The sequence below is a fragment of the Clinocottus analis genome, unplaced genomic scaffold (genome assembly GCF_023055335.1).
Source record: "Clinocottus analis isolate CAN_PGR_092001 unplaced genomic scaffold, fCliAna1.0.p SCAF_24, whole genome shotgun sequence".
NCBI lineage: Eukaryota > Metazoa > Chordata > Actinopteri > Perciformes > Cottidae > Clinocottus > Clinocottus analis.
The window spans coordinates 2165308-2186922 of NW_027175976.1; the positions used below are offsets into that span (position 1 = coordinate 2165308).

The window sequence follows — 21615 nt, forward strand, 5'->3', positions numbered from 1 at the left end:
TGCGTGGCCTTTGACGGCTGCCGGCGGAAAAATCACTAATTCCCATAACATAGAGGAACGTATTGGGACTTAAAGCGGAACTGATATCTAATGTTTTGCTTCTTTTTTTTCTTTTTTTTTTAAAGTTCATATTAGTCAAATGTGCAACTTTTGATATCACACAGTGAACTTTCATGTATCAAAACACGGCGGTGTGTGTTTATTCCACATAGTGTCATTTTAATAATAACATGGAATAACAGCTCTCAGGCCCGCCAGCACACGAGATGTGACTTCAGTGTGTGTGTGTGTGTGTGTGTGTGTGTGTGTGTGTGTGTGTGTGTGTGTGTGTGTGTGTGTGTGTGTGTGTCACGCCTGCCATTGGAGATACCGTGCGGACGACAGGAAAGAGTTAAATCCTCAGGCGAGTCGTTTCAGCACCATGGACAGTTTCCAACACGTCAAGTCAATAATTGGCATCGCGTGTGAAAGAAGTGTGTGTGTGTCTGTGTCTGTGTGTGTGTGTGTGTGTGTGTGTGTGTGTGTGTGTGTGTGTGTGTGTGTCATCCGTTCCGTCATCATCCCACATAGGTTATGGACACCAGCAGACTCAGAACGCATGGAGCCCACAGCGCTGTAGGGACACCAGACTCCAGCTAAAGGCATGTTAGTCTTAGTAATGGACTTTCTGTAAGCCTATCAAAAGCTTTTGTTATGTTTTCTTTCTCTTTTTTTTGCCTTAAACGCCCTCCATCAAGGGATTTAACCAGCATGCACTCTGGTGCGTATATTCTTTTCAATCCTCCTTGCTGCCCTTTGCCCTCTTGCTGAGAGACATTGACTTAATCTGCATGTGAGTTCAGCCGGCGGCTCACCTCTCTTTGTGTCTCGGGAGTCCGCCATCCCTCAGCCTAATGTGGGGGCATGAAAGGAATCTGTTGTGGAAGTAAGTGTCACCACAATACATGTATCTCGTTCTCTCAAAGGTCACGCAGAAGGGAACTGCTGGACATTAGTTTTTGGCCTCAGTGACGTTAACATCCAGTGTCAGCATGCTCTTTACCTGTAAGGCCTCCTCCAGATATGATCCAGCCCCCGTTTTTGCAAAAGAAATCTTTTCTATTGCCGAACGGCACGCCGATTTAAAATCCGAGCAGAATCCCTGATGCGGGGGGTCTGCATTACTGTCCTGTGCTGTGCAGCGGGGCGAGACCTGTGTTGTTCTGGCTGTGCAGCTCGGATATTTACGAGGTCCCCGGCGCTCACTACACAGCCGCCTTATGAGAAATGACCCCGGCAGAGTGCTGATTCAGCCGGCTGCAGCAATGGACTATAAGGCCCCCAATAATGGAACTGAAGCTTCCTGGAAATTATGATTGGATTGGCTTTAGATTTCTGTGTTTGTCTTTTCTTTATTTACAGCGATGCTCGGAGGCAGATGTGCGTGCATTCTTGTCTCTTCTGGAATGAGTATTGATTTGGAGAAGGATGGAGGGAAGTTCACGTGTTTGGACTCTTGCAGCGGGACCTCTGGAGAGTGTTTCTCAGCGGCCCGGGACAGGGTAAAAGAACCCCACCCCAGGGTAAAAGAACCCCACCCCAGGGTAAAAGAACCCCCTCTCAGGGTAAAAGAACCCCACCCCAGGGTAAAAGAACCCCACCCCAGGGTAAAAGAACCCCACCCCAGGGTGAAAGAACCCCCTCTCAGGGTAAAAGAAAGAAAAAGAGAGCATTTAAATGGAAACCCCCCCCAGCTGCTGCTCAGAATGAAAAATTATCCCAAACTCAAAAGCCTGTGTGGGATATAAATGAGGACAAACGCACACAACGTGTGGAAGATGATACAAAATGAATCATGTTAATGCAGAAATACACAGTCATTTGTTTAGTTGTTTTTTTGTGTGGTGTTTGCTTCAACGTGACAAACACCTGCAGTCCAATCTGCTCTCACCCTCCTCATGGTCGGGTCTACCGGTGGAGGCTGAGCACGTGTGAAAACGAAGCCTTCAGGCGTGCAGATGTGCTCCGTGTGAGCGGCCATATCTGGAGAGCGTGTGCAGATGGCGGCACGCGCTGTCATGGCGACAGCTGCTCCTTCTCGTCCAGCACTTCCTCCTGCTGCTCTCCTCCTGTCCTGCAGCACGCCTCACCTGCCCACGACACCCTCACCTGATTGTCACCTGACTGCTCGGCTCGCTGCCTCATTAGTCGCCCCGCGCATTTAACGGGCAGATCACCTGTCAGGTGTCGCTGCAGTTTTCCTGGCTAACTTCCTGCGTGTGTGTGTGTGTGTGTGTGTGTGTGTGTGTGTGTGTGTGTGTGTGTGAGTGTGAGAGAGAGAGAGCCTGATATCCACCTTCTGTTCCGGATACTTGGCTGCCACATGGGGTTTGTTCGCCGTGATGTCTGACAACCTGTTGCTGATGATGACCATGGAGTATTGGAACCAGTTATTCCTCAGCTGTGCTGGGAATACTGGGGGTCAGGACGCCGTGTCTAGTGAATCCAGTGATGTGAAACTGGATCGGTTGAAGCATTTTGCTTTGTATCTACACAACGTATACAACATATATTCTACAGTGAGTGAAACCTTTTTCCTAATTGGCTGAAATGAATATTTTACTGTTCATATTGGATTTTATTTAGAAGTAACAGCGAGTCATTTCCCCACAGGTTAGTTAGAACAAGGTTGGGGATGGCAGTGAGTCGTCCCTTTGAAGTTCCTCTGTTGAAACAAATGTTTATTCAGCTCTTCTCTCGCTGATATTTTAGAAAGCGCTTCACAGAGAAGCTGCGTACCTTTTTTTATTGACCTCCATCTGATAATTGAGTCCATTAAAACGTAACCACTTAGCAGCCAGAACGCCGGTGGAAATACTTTCTTTATTTCCAGGGTTGTAAATCCTATTATTAGACGCCACAGAGCATCTTCGGTGGCAGTGAAACTGATAACGCTGGCCGTTTGCCTCGGCCGCATGCGGCGCGAGCGACTGAAGATTGGTGGACCTTCCTCCACAGGGATCCTGCGAGCGGGCCCGCGGCCCTGCACTGCAGCGCCGGCACCACGCCAACATGTCCCAGCCCCCCCCCGACACAGCCGCCATCCAAAACGCTTAATCAAAAGGGACACGCTCTCCACTCGGGCCCGCGTGAAAAGGAAGCTGTCGCCGCACGCTGTGCACCTTGGCAGCTCGGCAGAGAATAACCCAGATCGGTCCAGACTCCAGCGAAGAGCAAGGACATCGGAGAGGAGGCCTGCGAGACAATCTGCGTTTTCCAGCACGTAATGGACGCTTTGGGGTTGATGGCGATGCGTCTTCGCCCCCGGCCTGATCAGCTTCCCTGTCTTTACCATCAGCGCTGACGGATGTTTATCGTCCTCTGGAGACGGGCGCGCGGGTCTCTTCTATAGCAGATGTTGATTGAAGCCGCTGAATGAATGTCAGAGGGGAAATGACTGTAATTTCTCTCGTCAAGCTTTATGTACCCCAATATTAAGGTCACCTTTTTTTCCCCGGGCCGCACTGATTCATTTCGACGCCGCTGTGCAATTTCATCGCCAAACGTACCACACTTACGTCTTTTTCAATTTGACTTTTGATTGCGGCTCGCTCCTTGAGTCAAATTACGGAAACCACTGTGAGACATGTAGTTTCACCTGATAACAAATATTCCCATTTTCATCCAGGAGTGTGGACGTGTTGAGGGGGAATGAGGCATTTCCTCTGTGTCGCACGGCTTTACAGAACTCGCTCTGTCTTTGTTGATGAGCAGAAGTTGTGGATAACATGTGTTACCTGCTGCTTCTTGTTCCAGCTGAGCCAATAGGAGGTGGAGTTGAAACACTGCAAGCCACCGATTGGTCGGAGAGACAGGGGACATCCTGCACAAACCCGCCATTTAATAATAGGCAAGTTATGGTCAATTGTCGCATGCGGACTAGCCTCTCATAGCTTAGCATCAGCTAGCTCTGACCAGACTCCAACAGCGAGCCGGCTCCTCTCCAAGACTGTCATGCCTTCATTTCAGGCTGTTTAGTGGGTTTGGAGCGACTCGTGGTTAAACGTGATGTAATAGTGACACTCTGGAGGTTTGCAGGAGTTTTTTTTTTACCTAAAAACCTGTGGCGCTAACGTCAGCTCACCATTGACTAGCTTAACTCAGCTTCTCTCTGAAATCACTTTTTCGTCTTTTCAAATATTGCATAATAATTTTCAGCGAGTGCAGTTATCGACAGTACGATACACAAACTAGAAACAGGACTGATTGAACGGGACTCATCGCTCACATTCACTAAATAAATGTCTAAAGCTGATTGCTGAAGGACGGAGTGAATGTACTGCGTTATGAGATGCAACGCGGCGAATAAACAAGTAAATAATCACACTTATAAAAGGAATAATAACAAGACGATAAGGCCAAGAAAAACCTTGCCGGTGAATGTTTTAATTAACATTTTTCCTTCTTGAGAAAACATTTCAAACCCATTTGTCATCCTGAGTCATATACAATGTTCAAAGTGAAGCGCTGAATTTAAAGCGTGATTATTGATGTGTGTGAACTTGAGTTTTGATCAAGGCGAAGGAAATATCCATACGGAGTATTTGACAGTCGCCGAGGCTTTCTTCGCTCTTTATCTCCCTGCCTTTGTGAGCGTGCTCAGTACCTCTCCAGCGACTCGCATATCCACCAAAGCAGTCATGTAACGCTGGATCAAAAAGTTTAATTAGGTCAATGTGTTCTAAAGATGTCTGAGAATGGTGTTTTTCTCTTTGAACGTAATTGTGTCAAAAGACTTTTTCATCTCTTAAAAGCCCAATAAGTGACTGCAGAATGACGCCGCCGCCTCCTGAAATTCAGGATTCTCACATCCTCGCTGTGAGAGAGGCACGAGCACATGTACATCCCTTTTTCGCTCAAACGTATTCAGTTAAAGTACTTTCAGGAACGTTTAACCGCCATGAAACCGTCTCACTTCAATGCTAATGCCTCGATACCGTCAGTGCTCAAGAGGGAAATTAACAAAATAGCATCAATCAGATTGTTCATTGACGACAACTTTGAGTTTGATTATCGTAGACGGCGTCTGCATTCGACCAAGACACAATGACTTTTAGAGAATACACTTCTACACTTTGTTTCCATGAGTTTTATGAGCAGGATGAACACTCAAGTCTGTACGCTGAATATGAAGCTAGAGCTAGCAGCCCATTAGCGTAGCTTAGCATACATACTTGAAGTAACTGACAAGTTAACTAGCTAGTTCTGGAAAAATGTAATTCACAAAAAGTCCACCCAAAATATATATACTTTTTAATTATTAATGAATGCCAATTTAAGTATGTTTCAGTACTTTTATATACTAATTTATATTCCATCTATATGTTTAATATTGTTCTTACTTTTTAATTGTGTTTTATTACCGTTCTGTTTATTTATATCACTTGATTTTCATCGTTATTTACTTGTGAGCAATGCTGCTGTAATCCTGTAATCTTCCCCACTGAGGGACTAATAATTGAGGATTATTTTATCTTAATTGCAAGAATCATGAAGTAGAGATGTATGTTGGTGAGAGTCTTCATTCACAACTTTGTTTCATACATTTTGGATGAATCTAAAATATGTTACTTTAAGGCAAAATGTCCTTTAAAGTTCAACCTTTTTAACTTGACTGTCTCGACCTCAGATGAAAAGCGTCATAGTTGACATTATTTCATTGCGGTGGATGAACGTGCATGCAGCTGGTGTGTGTCTGTGCAGGTTAACCCGTCTGGGCCACGTCTAGCAGTCACCATTTCATCTGCAAATTGACTGGAAACTGGCCCCGCCCCCTCGGCCCCCAGCTACCTGCAGCAGGGGGCGGGGCCTCTTGTGTTGCTTCAGCTGCAGAGGTGAAAAAAATGAACATCTGGCTAAAATCTGCCGTGTGCGTCGTGATTTAAATTCATGTGCCGACGGGTCATAATTCAATAGATGTCACAACATTCACAGGTACGCAAGACTTTAGCGAGTCGAGAATAAAAGAAGAACTAAATAAAGATTTTCACGCTCTTCGGGTGTGAATTGAAAGAAGTCATTATCTGCAGAAAACACCTTCCTGGGAGGTGGTGAGGGGAGGCTTCAAAGGAATACTTTGATTTATTTTTTTGCAATCCAAACATTTTACAGCAAAAAGGGGCGAAGTGTGTGTGTGTGTGTGTGTGTGTGTGTGTGTGTGTGTGTGTGTGCACAAGACAACCAAACATCAAAGCTTTAAGTATTCAAGAGGGGGGCCTTGGACTGCGAGAAACAGTACAAGTGGATTATTCCTCCTCGAGTAAACACGCACAGGATGCAGCTCGTGGCGGAGCGAGGAAGGACGTTCCTGGTGGCGGTAAAACACGGCGACAGCAATAAGAGGCCGGCGTTTCCAAGACGAGAGCGAGGGGCGTCACGCCGGGAAGCAGGTCGGCCCGTTCGGGAGACAAATGGGTCGGGTGTCCTCGTGATGAATGGCCTCCCCCGCCCTCCTAAACCCGCCGCTCCTCGGCGCCCTGCGAGCTCTATCTCGGGCGTTTTGGTGCTCGAGTACAAATGCCCTCGGAGGCCGAGCCAGGAGACATGCATTTGCAAGATGGATGGGGCGGGGTGCACAAATGAATTGCAAAAACATCCCGGCGCTCTTTCGCATGGTTTTGTTCGATGAAGCACGGTTTGTTTTTTATATATATAATGTCTCTGAAGCCCAGTGGCAGGTTTTCGCCTGTAATTGAGCACATTTCACGCAGAAATGATGACTGATTAGTTCAGCGTCCGTACCAGAAGAATGACCTTTCTTTCGAGCGGTTTAATATTCATGCTGCCTTGTTGTGCAGGTCCCCTCAGGATAAATCCACATAAATATGAGACATTCAGTCTGGTATTTATGGCGAGGAGATTTTGGACGTGATTCAGGGGACATGAGAGTCTTTAAAAATGGCTCTGATCCACGGCTAAGATGTGTATTGCGACCATCTGGTTCAGGATTCAGAATCGCAGAAAGCTCGCGGCGCCTACTCACAAAGCCGCCGGTCCCCGTCCTGTGGCCCACTGCTTAAAATGCGCCGTGCATTTGTGGATTTCTCCTCAGGATAACGGCAGCCCTAATGTACGACCTAAGAAGATTGTCCTGTAAGCCTCAAAAGAACACGTCTGATGGAAAAGAGAAAGGGGAAAAAAAGCCATTTCAGACGCAGCTTAACGTGAGCCCTCGGAACCGACGCGAGACCTGAGGTCGGGTTATTCTGTTTTCTCTGTGGCCAAAGCTCTCTGGCAGAGCACCCCTCCTGGCATTTAAAACACATGTCTGTGATAATATCATTGGTTCCCCCCTCTTCCCTCCTCCCTCCAGAGAGAATGAGCATCTCTAAATGTCACGTTAAGTGCTTCTCTCGTCCCACACTGATACAAAAACCGAGGGTGCTCCTGGAATACAAAGGAGGCCCACGGTGGATGGCGGCCATCGCTCGGAGAGAGCGACAGTTATCTCCTCTCTCTCTCCCCCGTTGTTCAAACTGTCAAAAATAACATTTAGCCTCCGATAGGGCCCGACGAGAAGGACGACCCCCACTACACGCGAGAGACCTCTACCCACAAAGTCATGTCTGCTTGGACGGTATAAACATCACGGTCTCACATTGAGACACTGGCCTGTTACGTGATACTCAGAGGAAAATATAATCGCATCCTCCAGGTGAGCTTCTGCCTATTTTCAAACGTTAATGTCAAGGTGCTATTTTAGCTACGTGGAGCTGCGACTGCTAAGTGTGAAACAAAAATTGCTCTTTGTAGGTTTTCTGTTAATAGCAGCTTTCTTGCTGTGATTGACAGGTGGCTTCCACCGCGTCACTACGTCACTCCTTCACTCCTTCACATTTCAAATATGGGCACTTCAGTTTGCAGAAAAGAAATCCAAGTAATCCAAGATGGCGACTGTGAAACTCGAGGCTTCAGCGCGGCCTGTAAACCATCGCAGACTAACTGCAGTGCAGACTTGCTGTGTGAAGGTGAGCGTTCCATTTATACATATCACCTCCCGTCTTAATGTGTGATTTTTTTTTTTTCAATTCCAGGCGACGCCGCAGTCCAAAATGTTCAAAATGACAAACCTGCACCATCGGATGCACGGAGGACATGTGCAGGGGCTTTGGCGCTCGTCTCGAAGTAAAGTCTGAGTTAAGTTTTCTACCCATGAGCACATTCATCATCACTCCCTCCACATATTCGATCTCCATTACCTGTGTTTCCTCCAAAGGCTGCTGCTGCTGCTGTGGCAGATTTGCCCTTTAGAGCCTCGGTAGCTCAGTGGGAGGACAAGAAGAAATCCAGCGCGAGCCTCGTCATTTGTCCGCTATATATAATTCTTCGGCGCCGGTACCTCTTCTGACCCGAGCAACATTCACAGGGTGACAATGAAAGGAAGCGGTGGGATGCTTCTCTCTCTCTCCCCTCCCCGCCGCGGCGCTCTTTCATCTCTCCTTCCCACAAGGCTGATTCACCACTCGTGACCCCTGCGGCGGCCTCGTTGGAAATAGACAACAAAGTGTCTGAGATGAAAACCGGTGGGCAGTCGTGGGCCCGATGGCCGCCCCGGCTTCAAGGCGGTCGGGCAGCGGCGAAGCCTGGCGCCGGTCGCGTAGCACAGGAGCTAACAAACGCACGCCGTGGAAGATTAAAAAAATGCTGTAAGAGTGAAATACAAATCACGTATTTATTTCCTTTAGCTTTTTTTAATATAAATAAGCGAATGAATTGTCAAATAGATTTTCTACGCCACGTTAAAAGCAACCCCAACGTCACCGCATTGTTTGTGGACTGCATTTTTGAAGCCTTGAGTTTGACGATTTCGTCGTCGCCATCTTGGATTTTTTTTGTCAAACATTGAATGGAAGTTACTCCAATAGGAATGCGGAGGAGTTAATATGTCAAACACAGTAGCCCCGCCCTAAAGTATCACCCGCTTCATGGTCTGACTCTAAATAGACCATCATTTTCTAAATTAACATCATGCTGTAATGAAGAAGACATATAAGACATGAACTCATGTTTACAATGTTTACTGAGGGAATACATCAAGAGAGAAGTGGAGTCATTTTATGATGATCATTTTATGATACAGTCTGACTTTGTTTTGCAACCAGAGGAGTCGCCCCCTGCTGGTCAGGAGAGAGAATGCAGGTTTTAAGACAGAACCAGAGGTTGCTGCCTGACTGCTGTCTCTTTTTGTCAGCTAAGCTAACCTGCTAGCTTTAGCTTCATAGCATACGATATGAGTCGTACAGATCTTGGCATGGAAGACATTTTTTTTTAGACGTCTATACATTTTGACTTATTTTTGCAGACAACTAAGTGAAAAGTAGTGAAGTTGTGACTGCTTGTCTCCCTCACATTCGGCCTTTGCTCGCAGGCGGCAGTGGTGAGGTGCAGAGAGCGGGCTTTCCTTAACGTTACGTGGTATAATAAATAGTAACGAGTATAACGATAAAATTAAATGAAACTTCATGAATCCCAACGGAAATTATCATGCTTGATTAAAGGTTACATTGGAGGAATAAGAAAAAACAGAGTAAAAATATATATATGAACAATAGAGTATAAGCTCATCCCGCTGCATTAATATACTTAAAGAGCTCGCCAAAGCGGAGTGGACCCTCGTGCACAAAGTTGGAAGCTATAAACTTTATATATGAAGGCATTCTATACCTTCCACATATTTCCCAAAAGCACTATTGAGAAAGTTTCCGTCATCTCCTTTTCAACTCTTTTCAAAGAACAAAGTCACTACATTTGAATGCACCTCTTTTGTTTCATGTGCAAACATGCACACAGACAGGAAGAGAAAGGAAAAAAGCAGCCGTATCAAAAAGGTTTATTTTCACCTTTTGATCATCAGAATAAACTCCAGATGCTCATCGGAGAGCGGGAGAGCGAGAGCGCATGCGCCGAAAACTGTACCCGCGGTGTTTGGGTATGCAGGGTGACGACGAGAGCGAGCCTGCTGCATGAATAAAGATGTTCGGGAGGCTTCTCCCAGCTCTGCACGCATCGTGCCGTGTCGCAGCGGCCATTATTTATAGTCGCACCGAAGCCCAGAGTGGCGAGAGCCGCGCGGGGTCTCCTGGGGGCCCGCTGCTCCTATACGGAGCAGATATACCGCCCCAGGACCCCGCGCAGGAAATGAACTCATAAATCAAGCAGTAAATTGAGTGTAGGGCCGCGCTTACTCATCTCAAGAGGTCTGCTCCTCTTCCTCCACACAGCCCTGCTCCTTTTCTTTTTCTGCTTTTTTTTTTTTTTTGCCGCATGACTAATGCAGCGCCGCAACTTTTTTGCGCGTGCGTGCGTCGTTCACTCCTTTAAACTCTTACCAAACAAGTGCGTGATTTTGTTTGTATTATTTCACTTATTTTCAAGGAAACATTAGAACTCCGGGCCTTGGAGGTTTAAGGTCAACTTGAATGGAGCCTACTTTGGGTCCGGGACCCAGAAACGCCCGCACCCTGTCCTACACCTGTCTCCACCCAGAGGAGAGCCTCCCCTCGCCCGCCTCGGGCTGCCCCGACGGTCCTGCGGTCCTGTCCGGAGTAATTAAAGTCTCTGTTTATCTGCACTCGACGGAAGCCGTCCAGGGACCGCGGCCCGGGGAAATGGCACACGGTCGGCCTTCTCTTCGGGAGTCTGACGGAGAGTTCAGGCGCCGGGTGTGCACACGCCGCCGCTTCTTGACAGCTACTCTCTACGCGCAGAGGTTTTTTTTTAGTTGTTTAGTGCTGAGCCAACGCCCGCATTGTCCTGAATGTGAATCATTCTTTAATGTTATGCGTAGAAGAAGAAGAAGAAGAAAAAAAAGAGACTGATCCTCAGAATACAAGCAGTGTATACGTGTGTCGACACGCGCGTGGATCCACCCCCGCTGTGCGTTGCTTCCCCCATTAAAGCGGGGACTGTGTTGCCTCCTGCAGCTGCTCTCCATCACAGCAGCAGTAGGCAGCATTCGCTCTGACAGGGAGGGTCGCCATCAATTTCTCCACAATCAAGCCACAGCGTCCGCAGAGCTGAGATCAGATCTCTACTGACCCCCATCGGTGAAGTTAGGAACTTGTTTGAGCCACTGTGCCGCAGGAAGGAGGAGAAAAGACATGGAGCCAAATCCAGGTCATATGTATTGTTCATTTGAAAAAAGATTGGACCCTGAAAAATTTAATTTTGTTGTATTTAAAATAACATTTTTTTTTTAAATTTTAAAAATATTTTCAACTTTCACAAATCTTTTCGTTTTCACTCTTCGCTTAATTTCCCACTTTGGCAAAAGCCCCACTTTCATAAATGTAGTTAATGTTTTTTAACATGTCCCTATGTCACAATCATCATGATATGTTTCTAGTATCTATACAAAACAACCGTTAAATGTCTTTCTTGCACGCTGGTACCAGCATGCGGTACAGGTGGAGCGGACGCCATCGCAAAATCACCCAAAAAACATATTTTAATTTCAAATACATTGTGGACATTTTCAAAGTTTAACAACCAAACTTTCTTTTTTAGGTTCAAATCTTTTTTTTCGGCTCCATCATCGGCTGCAAACAGGATTATCCAGAACAGGTGGACACTGAAGAAATGATTGTCCATATTGGATAACCTGGACCACACTCTCCACCACCGACTGCAGAGACAGCGCAGCATTTTCTCCAAAAGAAAATAGACTAAAGGGCAATCGGTGACCTTTTGACCTTGCAATTGATGGAGGAAAAGGTAACCACCAACAGCAGCAGGTTGGGCCCTAATGTAAAAAGGGGGTTGGTGTTAGTGATAGTTTCGACCACAAGGGGGTGCCCGTTAGCTGTACGCGTTAAAATTAGGGTTTTGTTATTTGTCAGCATGGTATATTTGCGCCCTAATTTACTCATCATCTCGTGTTTGTATAAATTGGTCATTTTAAAAATAAGACGAACCTGTACACTAACTAAATATGATCATTTCAGCAGAACACATTTGATAAAATCAGATTTAAAAATGGGGATAAAAACGAGATCGTATGGCATAAATATCAGAACACACTGTGACATTGAATGTATAAAGTATTAGGGGGCATGCCAAATACAGGAGGAGAAAGAATAAAGCCATGTTGTATTCAGTAAATACTACAAATGTTTTTTTGTTTTTTTAAAGGTAACATTTTATTATATAAACATTTCTCAAGTCAGAAATTCACATTATTAAGAAAACAATACGATGCTCCGTTAGTTTGCACAAAACGGCAACCCTTCACAATAAAAGCCCCAGAAACAAACATCAGAACACTGCTTCCTATAGAGCTGTCTATAGGTGGCTTACACATGTACTCACATGCGGTATCAACATTGTACTGTTGAGGGACATTGCACATTTCCAGATTTACATCTGCAGTCCTTTGCCCGCATATTAAACCACGTATTTTACGGTCCCGTTATCATCAACGTTTTACTTTGAAGGCGATTACCGGAAGTTAGCTTTGGTTTCTTGGGGTTGGCTCTGACTTTTTTTTTTTTCAAGCAGGGATTTCGGAATGTGGAGACCAACGGCTACGTCACCCACAAATCGCCTGGGGTCCCGAAGATAGACAACTTTTCGCAAGGCAACCCCTCCGGTAAGTTGTATTAATGAAGTCCCGCAATACATAGCGTGACCTCAACATGCACTATTATGTATTGTTAGTGATGTATTGTAACGGTAGTTTTAGTTAAAGGTGTTAAAAGTTTTGCCGTGAACGTTGACTACAAAAAAATGAGAAAAAAAATGTCCGTTAGCTAATGGAGGTTTGAAACGAGCCGTTGCGAGCTCACAAACGCCATTTGGCTGAATTTTTGAGACGTTTTTGTAGGTTAAAGTAGCGTAGAGACCTTTTTTTTAGGAAGACATATTTGGTGTCGCTCAGACAAGTTCGAGCATGCGTGCCATTGTTTCGGTTGAGGTCAAGAAAGAGGATTTAAAAAGAGGAGCCTGCCCCGACATGAACTGCTTGTCTCTGAAACGTGACTCGGTTAGCTAGGAAAAAACCCTCCGCGTGCTCATATGCAGGTAAACGAGTCGACGCGCTGCTCAAAGGAGCGTTAAAGGAGATGCACTGCGGTCTGTCCCGCAGGACCCAGTCCGCCTCCCGCACACTCGAGAGGGGGAAACGTTTGCTGATTTGCAGCCATTATTGTGACAACATCTCTCTCTCTCTCTCCCCCCCAAGGAAAGGACGCCCGTCTCTGTCTCCATGGTAACGCCTCATTCTTCCTGTGACTGTGTGGAGCAGATAGCGCGTGTGATGCTAATGGGAATCACGGTTTGCACTGTATCTATGTATTTTAATGAGCGTTTAAAACCTGTCTTTGTTCCAGCCGTTTCACGAAGGCGAGTACTACGCGTTCACCGGTGACACCCAGGGGACCCACTCGTCAGCGGGGATCCCGACCCTCATGAATTCCCCGCTCAGCCAGCGGGGAATGACTCCGCTGAGCAACATGACTCCGTCCAGCGGCGCTGCCTTCCAACCGTTCCACTTCCGCCCGCGCCGGGAGAGAGTGAACTGGCGGCGGATCAGCGCCGTGGACATCGACCTGGTGGTGAGCCAAATGGACCTGGACGTCCTCCAGGAGCACATCAACGGCGTGACCTTCTGCAGCCTGGACGGGGAGCTGTGTCAGCGGTGCCAGAGCCCCGTGGACCCGACTCTCATCAAGCTCCTGAAGCTGGCCCAGCTCACGGTGGAGTGGCTCCTTCACTGTCAGGGTACCCTCACCCACAGCCTGCACACGTTGGAGGAGCGGCTGACGGCCGCCGGCAGGGAGCGCGAGCAGCTCCTCGCCCAGCAGAAGAAGCAGGAGGAGCGGGCGGAGGCTGCCGGCAGGGAGCACCAGCAGCTGCTCGCCCAGCAGAAGGAGAAGGTGAAGATGATGACTGCCGAGCTCAAGCAGCGGACGAAAATGATCACCACCCAGCAGTTAATGCTCATTCCACAAATTGGCAGTGGCCAGAAGGTACCGCTGACATGCTAAACGTTCGCTCTCCAGGAGGGGGTGGGGGGATCAGTCACCATTTGCATTTCACAAATGTTTAGCAAGCGGACAATCAGCTCCATCACCCCCACCCGCTTCGCTCCTCCTCAGGGCCCCCACGCTGTCATTGTTCCCAAGGTCTATTCAACGCTTCGGCTTTGTGCTTTTCCTGGAGGGTTTTTAAAAAAATCTGATATTATTGGTTCCTAAAAGGTTGTGTGTTGTGGTTGTGCTGTAAAAGCTGCCATGGCCGCCTTGTTTTGGTGTGGTTATAATGAGCTTTGTCTACAGGCTAGAAGAATAGGATGGAGAGCTGCAGAACAGATGGTGTCATTTAGTGGCAATTAGTTTTTTCTTTTAATCCACTTACAAAAAGCGTGACAAGAGCGGTAATCAAGACGACCGACTGACTCCCACCTCCCCCACCCTCTCACACACACACACACACACACGCGCGCGCGCTTGTAGAGCATTCAGTGTTGAAGGCGTTTGTGTCCACGAGGCGCTGTTTAGTCCACCTGTCGGATCCATTTGTTGGTAGATGTTATCGGGTTCGGTGGCGTCGTTATTTATAGCACGAATCAACACAAAAATCTCCCTCTGCTCTCCAGGTGTACGGCTGCCGCTGACCCAGCTGAGCAGTTGCCAAGGCAACAGACCTAGTGTGTCTTGACAGCATGTGGTTGCTAGGTGTGCGCTAGCAGCTCAGCTAACAGAGGTGGCTCAATAATTGATAGAGAGCCGATGCGTTTGTGTCCTGTGAGGACCTTTGGCGTTTGCGGCTTGACATTGGTCCACATGTACCAAATACACACACACACACACACACACACAGCATGGGTGGGGGCTAATTTCATTCCACTATTAGCTTCCATATGGTGTGACAAGATATCAGTAGCAGCAGCAGCAGGTTGAATGAAGTCACACACGCAGTGAGCTGCAAAGTTCAATGTAGTGTGTGTGTGTGTGTGTGTGTGTGTGTGTGTGTGTGTGTGTGTGTGTGTGTGTGTGTGTGTGTGTAACACAGGCTGCGTCTATTCTAGTTGTCCAGTGTTAGTGAGCCGGGGTGTGCCGATGCATGCCGCAAGGAGCAAATCAGCGTCACTCACGCTATCCGTCAGTGAGGAAGCGCATGCCTGAAGCCAGCGGGAGCTCCTGTTTGAAGCCTGATCAGCGTTTGTGTGTTGACCTGGTCTCATTCACTACTCCCTAATTAACAGACACTCTACGATTAATTAATTAATCAACACTATTTGAGACGTTAGACTGTCTATGATTTGGTCCATCAAAATCAATGAAATGGGGTGCGACAGAAAAACACAACCAAGTACAGGAACAAGTGACAAATACATACAACACCACCGTTCATGTACTTGTTTGGTTTTCCATTTTTCTGTATTTTCTTTACATCCCTGTTTGCATGCATATTCTTCACTTGCAGCGTGTTGAGCTCTGGTAAAATGCATCATCAAAGTCAGACCAGCATCTTATTTTAACTTTCTGTCAAAGACTGCACATGTTGATGTATTAACACCTGATTGTTTTTGTTTCTTTCAGTGTCCACACTGTGATAAGTCCTTCCTCAATCCCTCGTTCCTCCAGAGTCACATGCAGCGCCGTCACCCCGATGAGTATAACATCGGTAGGTGAAGCAGTCACAAAAGTTTGATGATCCGTTCAGAGAGACTATTTAGGGATGAGAAGAGGTCTTTGCAGGTGAAAAATTGAACATTCCTTCCCATAATATCGTTACATAAACAATATATTGTTTTTATTCCCCTTTCAACGTCCTAACAGAGTGTGCCGAGAAGAACTCTCAGTTTGAAAGACTCAAATCAGAAAACAGCAACCTGAAGGAGCAGGTTGTTCAGCAGAAGCTGGACTTAGAAGCCAAAATTGCTTCGGTAGGAAAAACCAGACCATCTATTTTCGATTTTGGGGTTAACGGTCAGCCCTTCGGTGGTTTTATGGTGACTGAGTGCTTGATTTTCTCTATGATTCCAGGAGAAAGATCAGGACCGTTTGAATGTCGTTGAGATGGCGCGCATGGACCAGAAGATAGAGGACATGCGCAGGGAGATGGAGGTTATCACCACACGACATATTCAGGCTCTTAATGTACGAAAAAGAATACTTGAATGGAATATCCCTTCAGTAATGGTGTTTGCTCGGTTTTCAGGATATGTTTGATTCATACCAGTTTGTATCCTCATTCATAGGAAGCAAACCAGAATCAGACAGCCAAGCAGGAAAAAGCAGCCAGCCCCATTCCACAGCCAGAGAGAGATCTTGACAACTCCAAAGAGCTGCAGATACAAAAGATGGAAAACCAGCAGAAAAAACGGGTCTGTGTCGAGGGGATGTATCGTTTTAAACGATCTACAAGTGAATGAAGCGTTTTCAATTCAAACATATTCTCTTCTAGGAAAAGAAGTGGGCATCTAGGCTGCAGGAGATGGAGGACCAACGAAAAGCTGAGAAGAACCAGGTACGATTTATCATCTGTCGTCAATCCTCTGAAACCCGACATAGATTGCTTTTTAGCATGGTACAAAAATATTGAATGTAGAGATTTTCCAATATTTTGGGGGGAAATACAATTATCAAAGAAATTTAACTCGCTTTTAAAATTGAACAAGCTTCAGTTTGAGATTTGTCCGAAGCTGTAAAAAGGGATCTTGTCCCGCGCCGTCTTCCAGCTGCTGAACGAGCTGAGCCGATTGCAGTCGTCCGTGTCCGAGCACCAGGAGAGCAGCCAGCGGCTGCAGCAGGAGATGGACCGGAGGCAGCAGGAGATGGACCGGAGGCAGCAGGAATTGGACAGGAAGCTGCAGAAGAGGGATCAGACCATCAAGGCTCAGAGGGAGCAGGTTAGCGCCGAGTCACACTCGCACATTATGTTGGGAGAGGAAGCGAGGCTCATTCAGGACATCCTGTATTGGGATACGATGATACTGTATATCTGACAGGAAGCCGCTGCTTTTTCTGGAATTGCGCCACATTTTCCAAAGCGCAATTTAATATTACGCCTCCCAGAATTCTCGGGGCAGCAGATCCTTTTTGAACCGCTAGCGTTTCTGTTTACATACTCCTGTTGTTTTGATAACGAAGTCAGACAAATATCAGGTTTTTTTCGATCACGCAATCTGCTTCCATGTTGGATGGTACAATAGAATGGTAGTTTTCCTCACATGCAGTGATGGATAAAAGGAGTTGGTTCCCAACATCTTTCAAAATGATTGTCTCACAAAAAGACCAAATATAGTAAAAGTGTTTTTTTTTCCCTCCAAAGATGGAGAGAGAAGAGCGTGACTGGTCGGATAGAAGCTTGCAGTATCCAGGTATTTAGTTTATCATTTATCGTACGTTTGCTTTGGTTTTCCAGGATTCAGGAAGTCGACTAAAATGTACCAACGATGCTAAGCTAAGAAGAGTTAGCCAGGTTTTTTTTTTTAAACATTCCGTACTACACATGAAGCATCGTTACAGAAAGACTGTCTCTGGAAGATAGAAAGGTTTGGATGTACATGTAATGTATTGGTAATTCAAATTCTTTTAGAGAACAAAATCCAAGACCTGGCAGCAATGACGGAGAAGAAGTCCAAGGTGAGATTTGCATTATAGACAGATAAAAGGAGTTGGTTCTATTCCTTCCCGACATCTTTCAAAATGATTCCCTCACAAAAAGACCAAATATAATTAAAGTGCTTATATTTTTTTCATTTTTCCACTTCCAGGTGAGGAACTCCAATCCGCCCATAAGAGTGGTGCAAGCACCAGGTAAAGATTCTTTTTTTCACTTTACTTGAAAAGGTTTTTACACTGAAGGAACCGGCATGTATTGTGTTCTCTGTTTTTTAGTGATGGTCAGTGCGCCCGCTCCGGAGCCGAGACCAAAGAGAGTCGTGCTCGGTAAGTCAGCAGAAGCCAGCCGTCATGGGAAAATTGGGATATAAAAAAAAACCTTGTCCCTCCCCAGAGAGGCCGAGCATGTGCTTTTTATGCATGTCGGATCTACATGCTGTCACCACATTAGTAAACCCTCCTCCCCTCCCCTATCCATTTTTATAACACATATTTGACCTCCGTCATTGACTTTTGATGACCTTTGACCTCATGTGCTGTCCTCTTAGAGGAGCCAGTCTCTACTCCTAAGCTGGATCCTATACAAGAGCTGTCAGAAGAGGAGAAAGGTAAAACGGGCAATAAGACCAACGCAGCCGAGTCGACTGCATGCCGTCTGCATGGATGCATCAGTCTGTAGCATTCCCTTTTAGAGGGATAGTTTGGATGTCTTGAAGTGGGGTTGTGTGAGCTACTTCTCCATAGTCGGTCTGTTACTACAGGAAATACAACCTCGCTTCAAACCTTCCCTTGATGTGTGGACTGCGATGATCTCGGTCCACACTATTTGAAAAGTAAGCTCAATGTCTGTGCCGTTCGTCAGCGTGGCAGATCATTTCACTCGTCCGTCATCTTGTTGCCTTGTTGGTGGCAAAAAAAACTCGTCGACATTCTCCTCTTCTGCCCGCCCCGCCGCAGTCACATCCATCTACCCGACTTTGGCATGGAGCTTGCTGTGAGAGTTGGCAACTGCATGTTTATCTTTGCTTCTATTTTTTGCCTCTCTGCCTGTAACTGGAACCTGATTTTATTTGAAGAAAATACATAAATGGCTAATAAAGTGAGATTTCTTTGCACAGATTTGAGCAGCTTCTCCGGGAGAAGGCCAGCGGAGAGGAAGCCCAAGCCTGCGAGGAACCCCGGCATCAGTAAGGAGATACGCCGGGCTCTGGAGCAGACCGTCGTAGAGAAGCTGGAGAACCTGGGAGTCAAGTCTGTACGTTCACGGCTGAAAAAGTATTGCACAGCACGCAATCGAGTTCTTTTACACACCACCTGTTCATTTTATTTTTTTTAATCAACCTTTTTTTTCATGATCAGAGTGGTGTGAAGGACAAAGAGTTCTGCTCCATCAGCGCCAAGTTGCAGAAGAGCAGTGCCAAAGCAATGCCCGACTACGAGCGCCAACGGGAGGAGATCACCAGCATCGTGGAGCGGAAGCTGGCCGAGAGAAGAGGCAACCAGTCGGCCCCCAATTCACAGACCAGAGCCAGGCCGTTGGGTCAAGGCGAGTCATTGGAAAGCCTCTTAGAGCATGACATCATTCCTCCTACATTTTCCTCAGCCACACACACAGATAACAACCACGACTGTACTTTTGTGAACTGCAGGGAAAGTCGAGCCAGCTTGTTGCCACCCGTCTGACTATCATCTCTCTTTCGTGTGTGCGTGCAGTGCTGCAGATCCGACCCCGGTCCAGCAGCCTGCCCTCCCGGGTGACCCAGGTGGTATCCAGACCAGCTGCCAAGCAGCCCAAGACCCCCCAGCCGGCGCCGAGGGCTAGGACCACCGCCCAGCCCAAGACATCTACACCCAAGATCCCTCAGAGGACCTTCACATCAAAGTAAGGAAAAAAATGCTGAAAATTGAGCGAGTATACAGTACGTTTTCTAAAGATATGAATGAAACCAAACAACAACACTAAACTGTTTTGTTTGGGTTTAATGCAAATGGCATGTATGTATGTAACAAAGTTGAAGTATTACTACAGAAGATGGAGTTTAAAGAAAAAGAGGAGAGGTAAAAGGACTGTTTTTGTCAATGGAGGGTGATGTTGGATGATTAGTAAAACACTGTCTGTGATTCTCAACCCCCCCCCCCCCCCCCCTCCACCCTCCTTCAGTTCAGCTGAGAAGTCACGGAACGAAGAGGACTCTGATGTCGAGAGGAAACGTCGGCACCAAAAACACCAGCGGGCGAAATCCCCACAGCCCAGAGCAAGCAAAGCCAGTCCAGTCCAGTCCAGGCAGGCTCAAGCCCGGCATACCTTCGCCTCTAACCCCCAGCAGGCCCGGGGCGCGGCCAAGACCGCATTCGCAAAGATGGAGAGCGACGATGAGGAGTGGTCTGAAGTCAGCGAGCTGCAGGAGATTGACCCGAAGCATCTCCAGAGTTTCAAAGACCAGAACGGCAACGTGGACAAGATAACCTTTGGCAAAGGCAAGTTGCTCAGCATCCGAACCGCCGGCGCAAACCCTATCATGACGTTAGATTTCTAAAAAAAGAGAAGAAAATCAAAGAAACAATTAGATGTTATTAAAAAAAAAACATGTAATGTTTTGTTAATTCCGATTCTTCTAGAGAACAAAATCCAGGACCTGACTCACAAAATTGAGAAGAAGTTCGCAGAGAGAGCGGTAAAGAAACCAGCAGGGGGCGTCAGCGTCTTACCAGAGAGGAAGGACGAGGTCCAGGAGTTGACGGTGAGATTCGCTTCATAGACAGAACCTGAGTGCGGTCGCTTCGACCTCCAATGTTGCGAACTGATTTGATATTGTGTGTGTGTGTGTGTGTGCTGTGACAGTACGAGGACCTCGAGGAGAGCAGCGCCTGGACAGTGTCCTCAGAGGACAGACAGGAAACGGCTAAACCCGCTCAGGGCTCCGGACCAGCGAGGAAGAGCCTGGACTCGCCCAGCACCAGCGCGTGGGGGACCTCCACGGGAAAAGGGGTCAAATCAGGTCAGCGTCTCTCTCAGGAAAATAGATGCTTGCATATTGTCGCACACTCGGAGGAAAGAAGAAGCTGGAGCTCTCCCGTTTTCCCCCTGAATTTTAGCATTTGAATATCGATTAGGACGATGATTTCCGTGGCGTGATAGGTGCGATGATGATTGTTTTCGACTCCTCCCACTTGAGAAGTAGTGCGGTAAACTCAGCCGTCTCTCTCGCCCTCGATAGGTCTGACCGACGCCGGAACAGGAAGCACCCTGAAGAGCAGCCTGTGCTCCCTGAGCGACATCAGCGACTCGGAGGACATTTAAATAGCAATAAGGAGACGTAGTAAGCACAGCCATTAAGACCTCAGTCAGCCCATGTGACCTTTTCTGTTATATTCATTAGAAATATAACAATATACTCCAAATGAGATGCTTATTTAGTTTGTGTCAAATTTTGTATTTCAAATTTTATATTGCCTTCACGTGTAAAATTGAGATGTGATTTTTGTATAGCTTATTAAATTTATATGTGGAATCGAGTGGAAAAATTATCTCTGTCTTCAACTAAGCATAAGCATATTTGTTTTATTGAGTTCAATACATGAAATGATATCAGAAATGAGTATTTCAAGTGAAAATTATGTACAGAAGTCTAAAACCACAAAGTAAATCCTGGATAAACGGTGTGCAGATGTTCGAACAATGACACGGTCATTCAGTCATCATGCATATTGTCGTGTTTCTGAATAACTGTAATTATCAGAATTACATACAAAACATGTAACGACCAACCACAACATAAAAAGTACAGCTTTCATCTTGATACAGAAATGATAATGATCCAAACATAAATGCCAATAATATGCTGACGGGCAAATCTGCATAATGAGTTATTTAACTTTTTAATACCTAAAGTACAAGTACCAAAACATTACCCGTCGTTGGAGTGCCATCTTCTGGCCACTCAGCGGAAGTTCAGGTGTGGAAAAACTCTGTATTATGAAGCCTCAAAGTACCAAAGAAAGGAACCCC

The 21615-nt window shown here is 46.5% G+C and overlaps 1 protein-coding gene across 1 annotated transcript; it reads left to right on the top strand.

Annotated features, from left to right (window-relative positions):
• Positions 1 to 12516: 12516 nt before the first annotated feature.
• dzip1 (DAZ interacting zinc finger protein 1) lies at positions 12517 to 21122 on the top strand. Its single transcript, XM_068590551.1, has 20 exons — positions 12517 to 12625; positions 13217 to 13243; positions 13365 to 14003; positions 15579 to 15663; positions 15819 to 15925; positions 16026 to 16139; positions 16241 to 16366; positions 16447 to 16509; positions 16721 to 16891; positions 17314 to 17362; positions 17581 to 17627; positions 17759 to 17801; positions 17883 to 17933; positions 18725 to 18861; positions 18966 to 19152; positions 19320 to 19488; positions 19768 to 20084; positions 20226 to 20347; positions 20449 to 20605; positions 20825 to 21122. Exons 2-20 carry the CDS (start codon positions 13241 to 13243, stop codon positions 20905 to 20907), a joined length of 2670 nt encoding a protein of 889 aa, XP_068446652.1. The 5' UTR covers positions 12517 to 12625; positions 13217 to 13240; the 3' UTR covers positions 20908 to 21122.
• Positions 21123 to 21615: the final 493 nt, after the last annotated feature.

Coding starts and splice junctions, on each gene's coding strand:
- dzip1 (XM_068590551.1), top strand. Junction 15,664..15,818: donor CCCCGATGAGTATAACATCG/GTAGGTGAAGCA, acceptor ACGTCCTAACAG/AGTGTGCCGAGAAGAACTCT. Junction 17,363..17,580: donor TAGAAGCTTGCAGTATCCAG/GTATTTAGTTTA, acceptor AAATTCTTTTAG/AGAACAAAATCCAAGACCTG.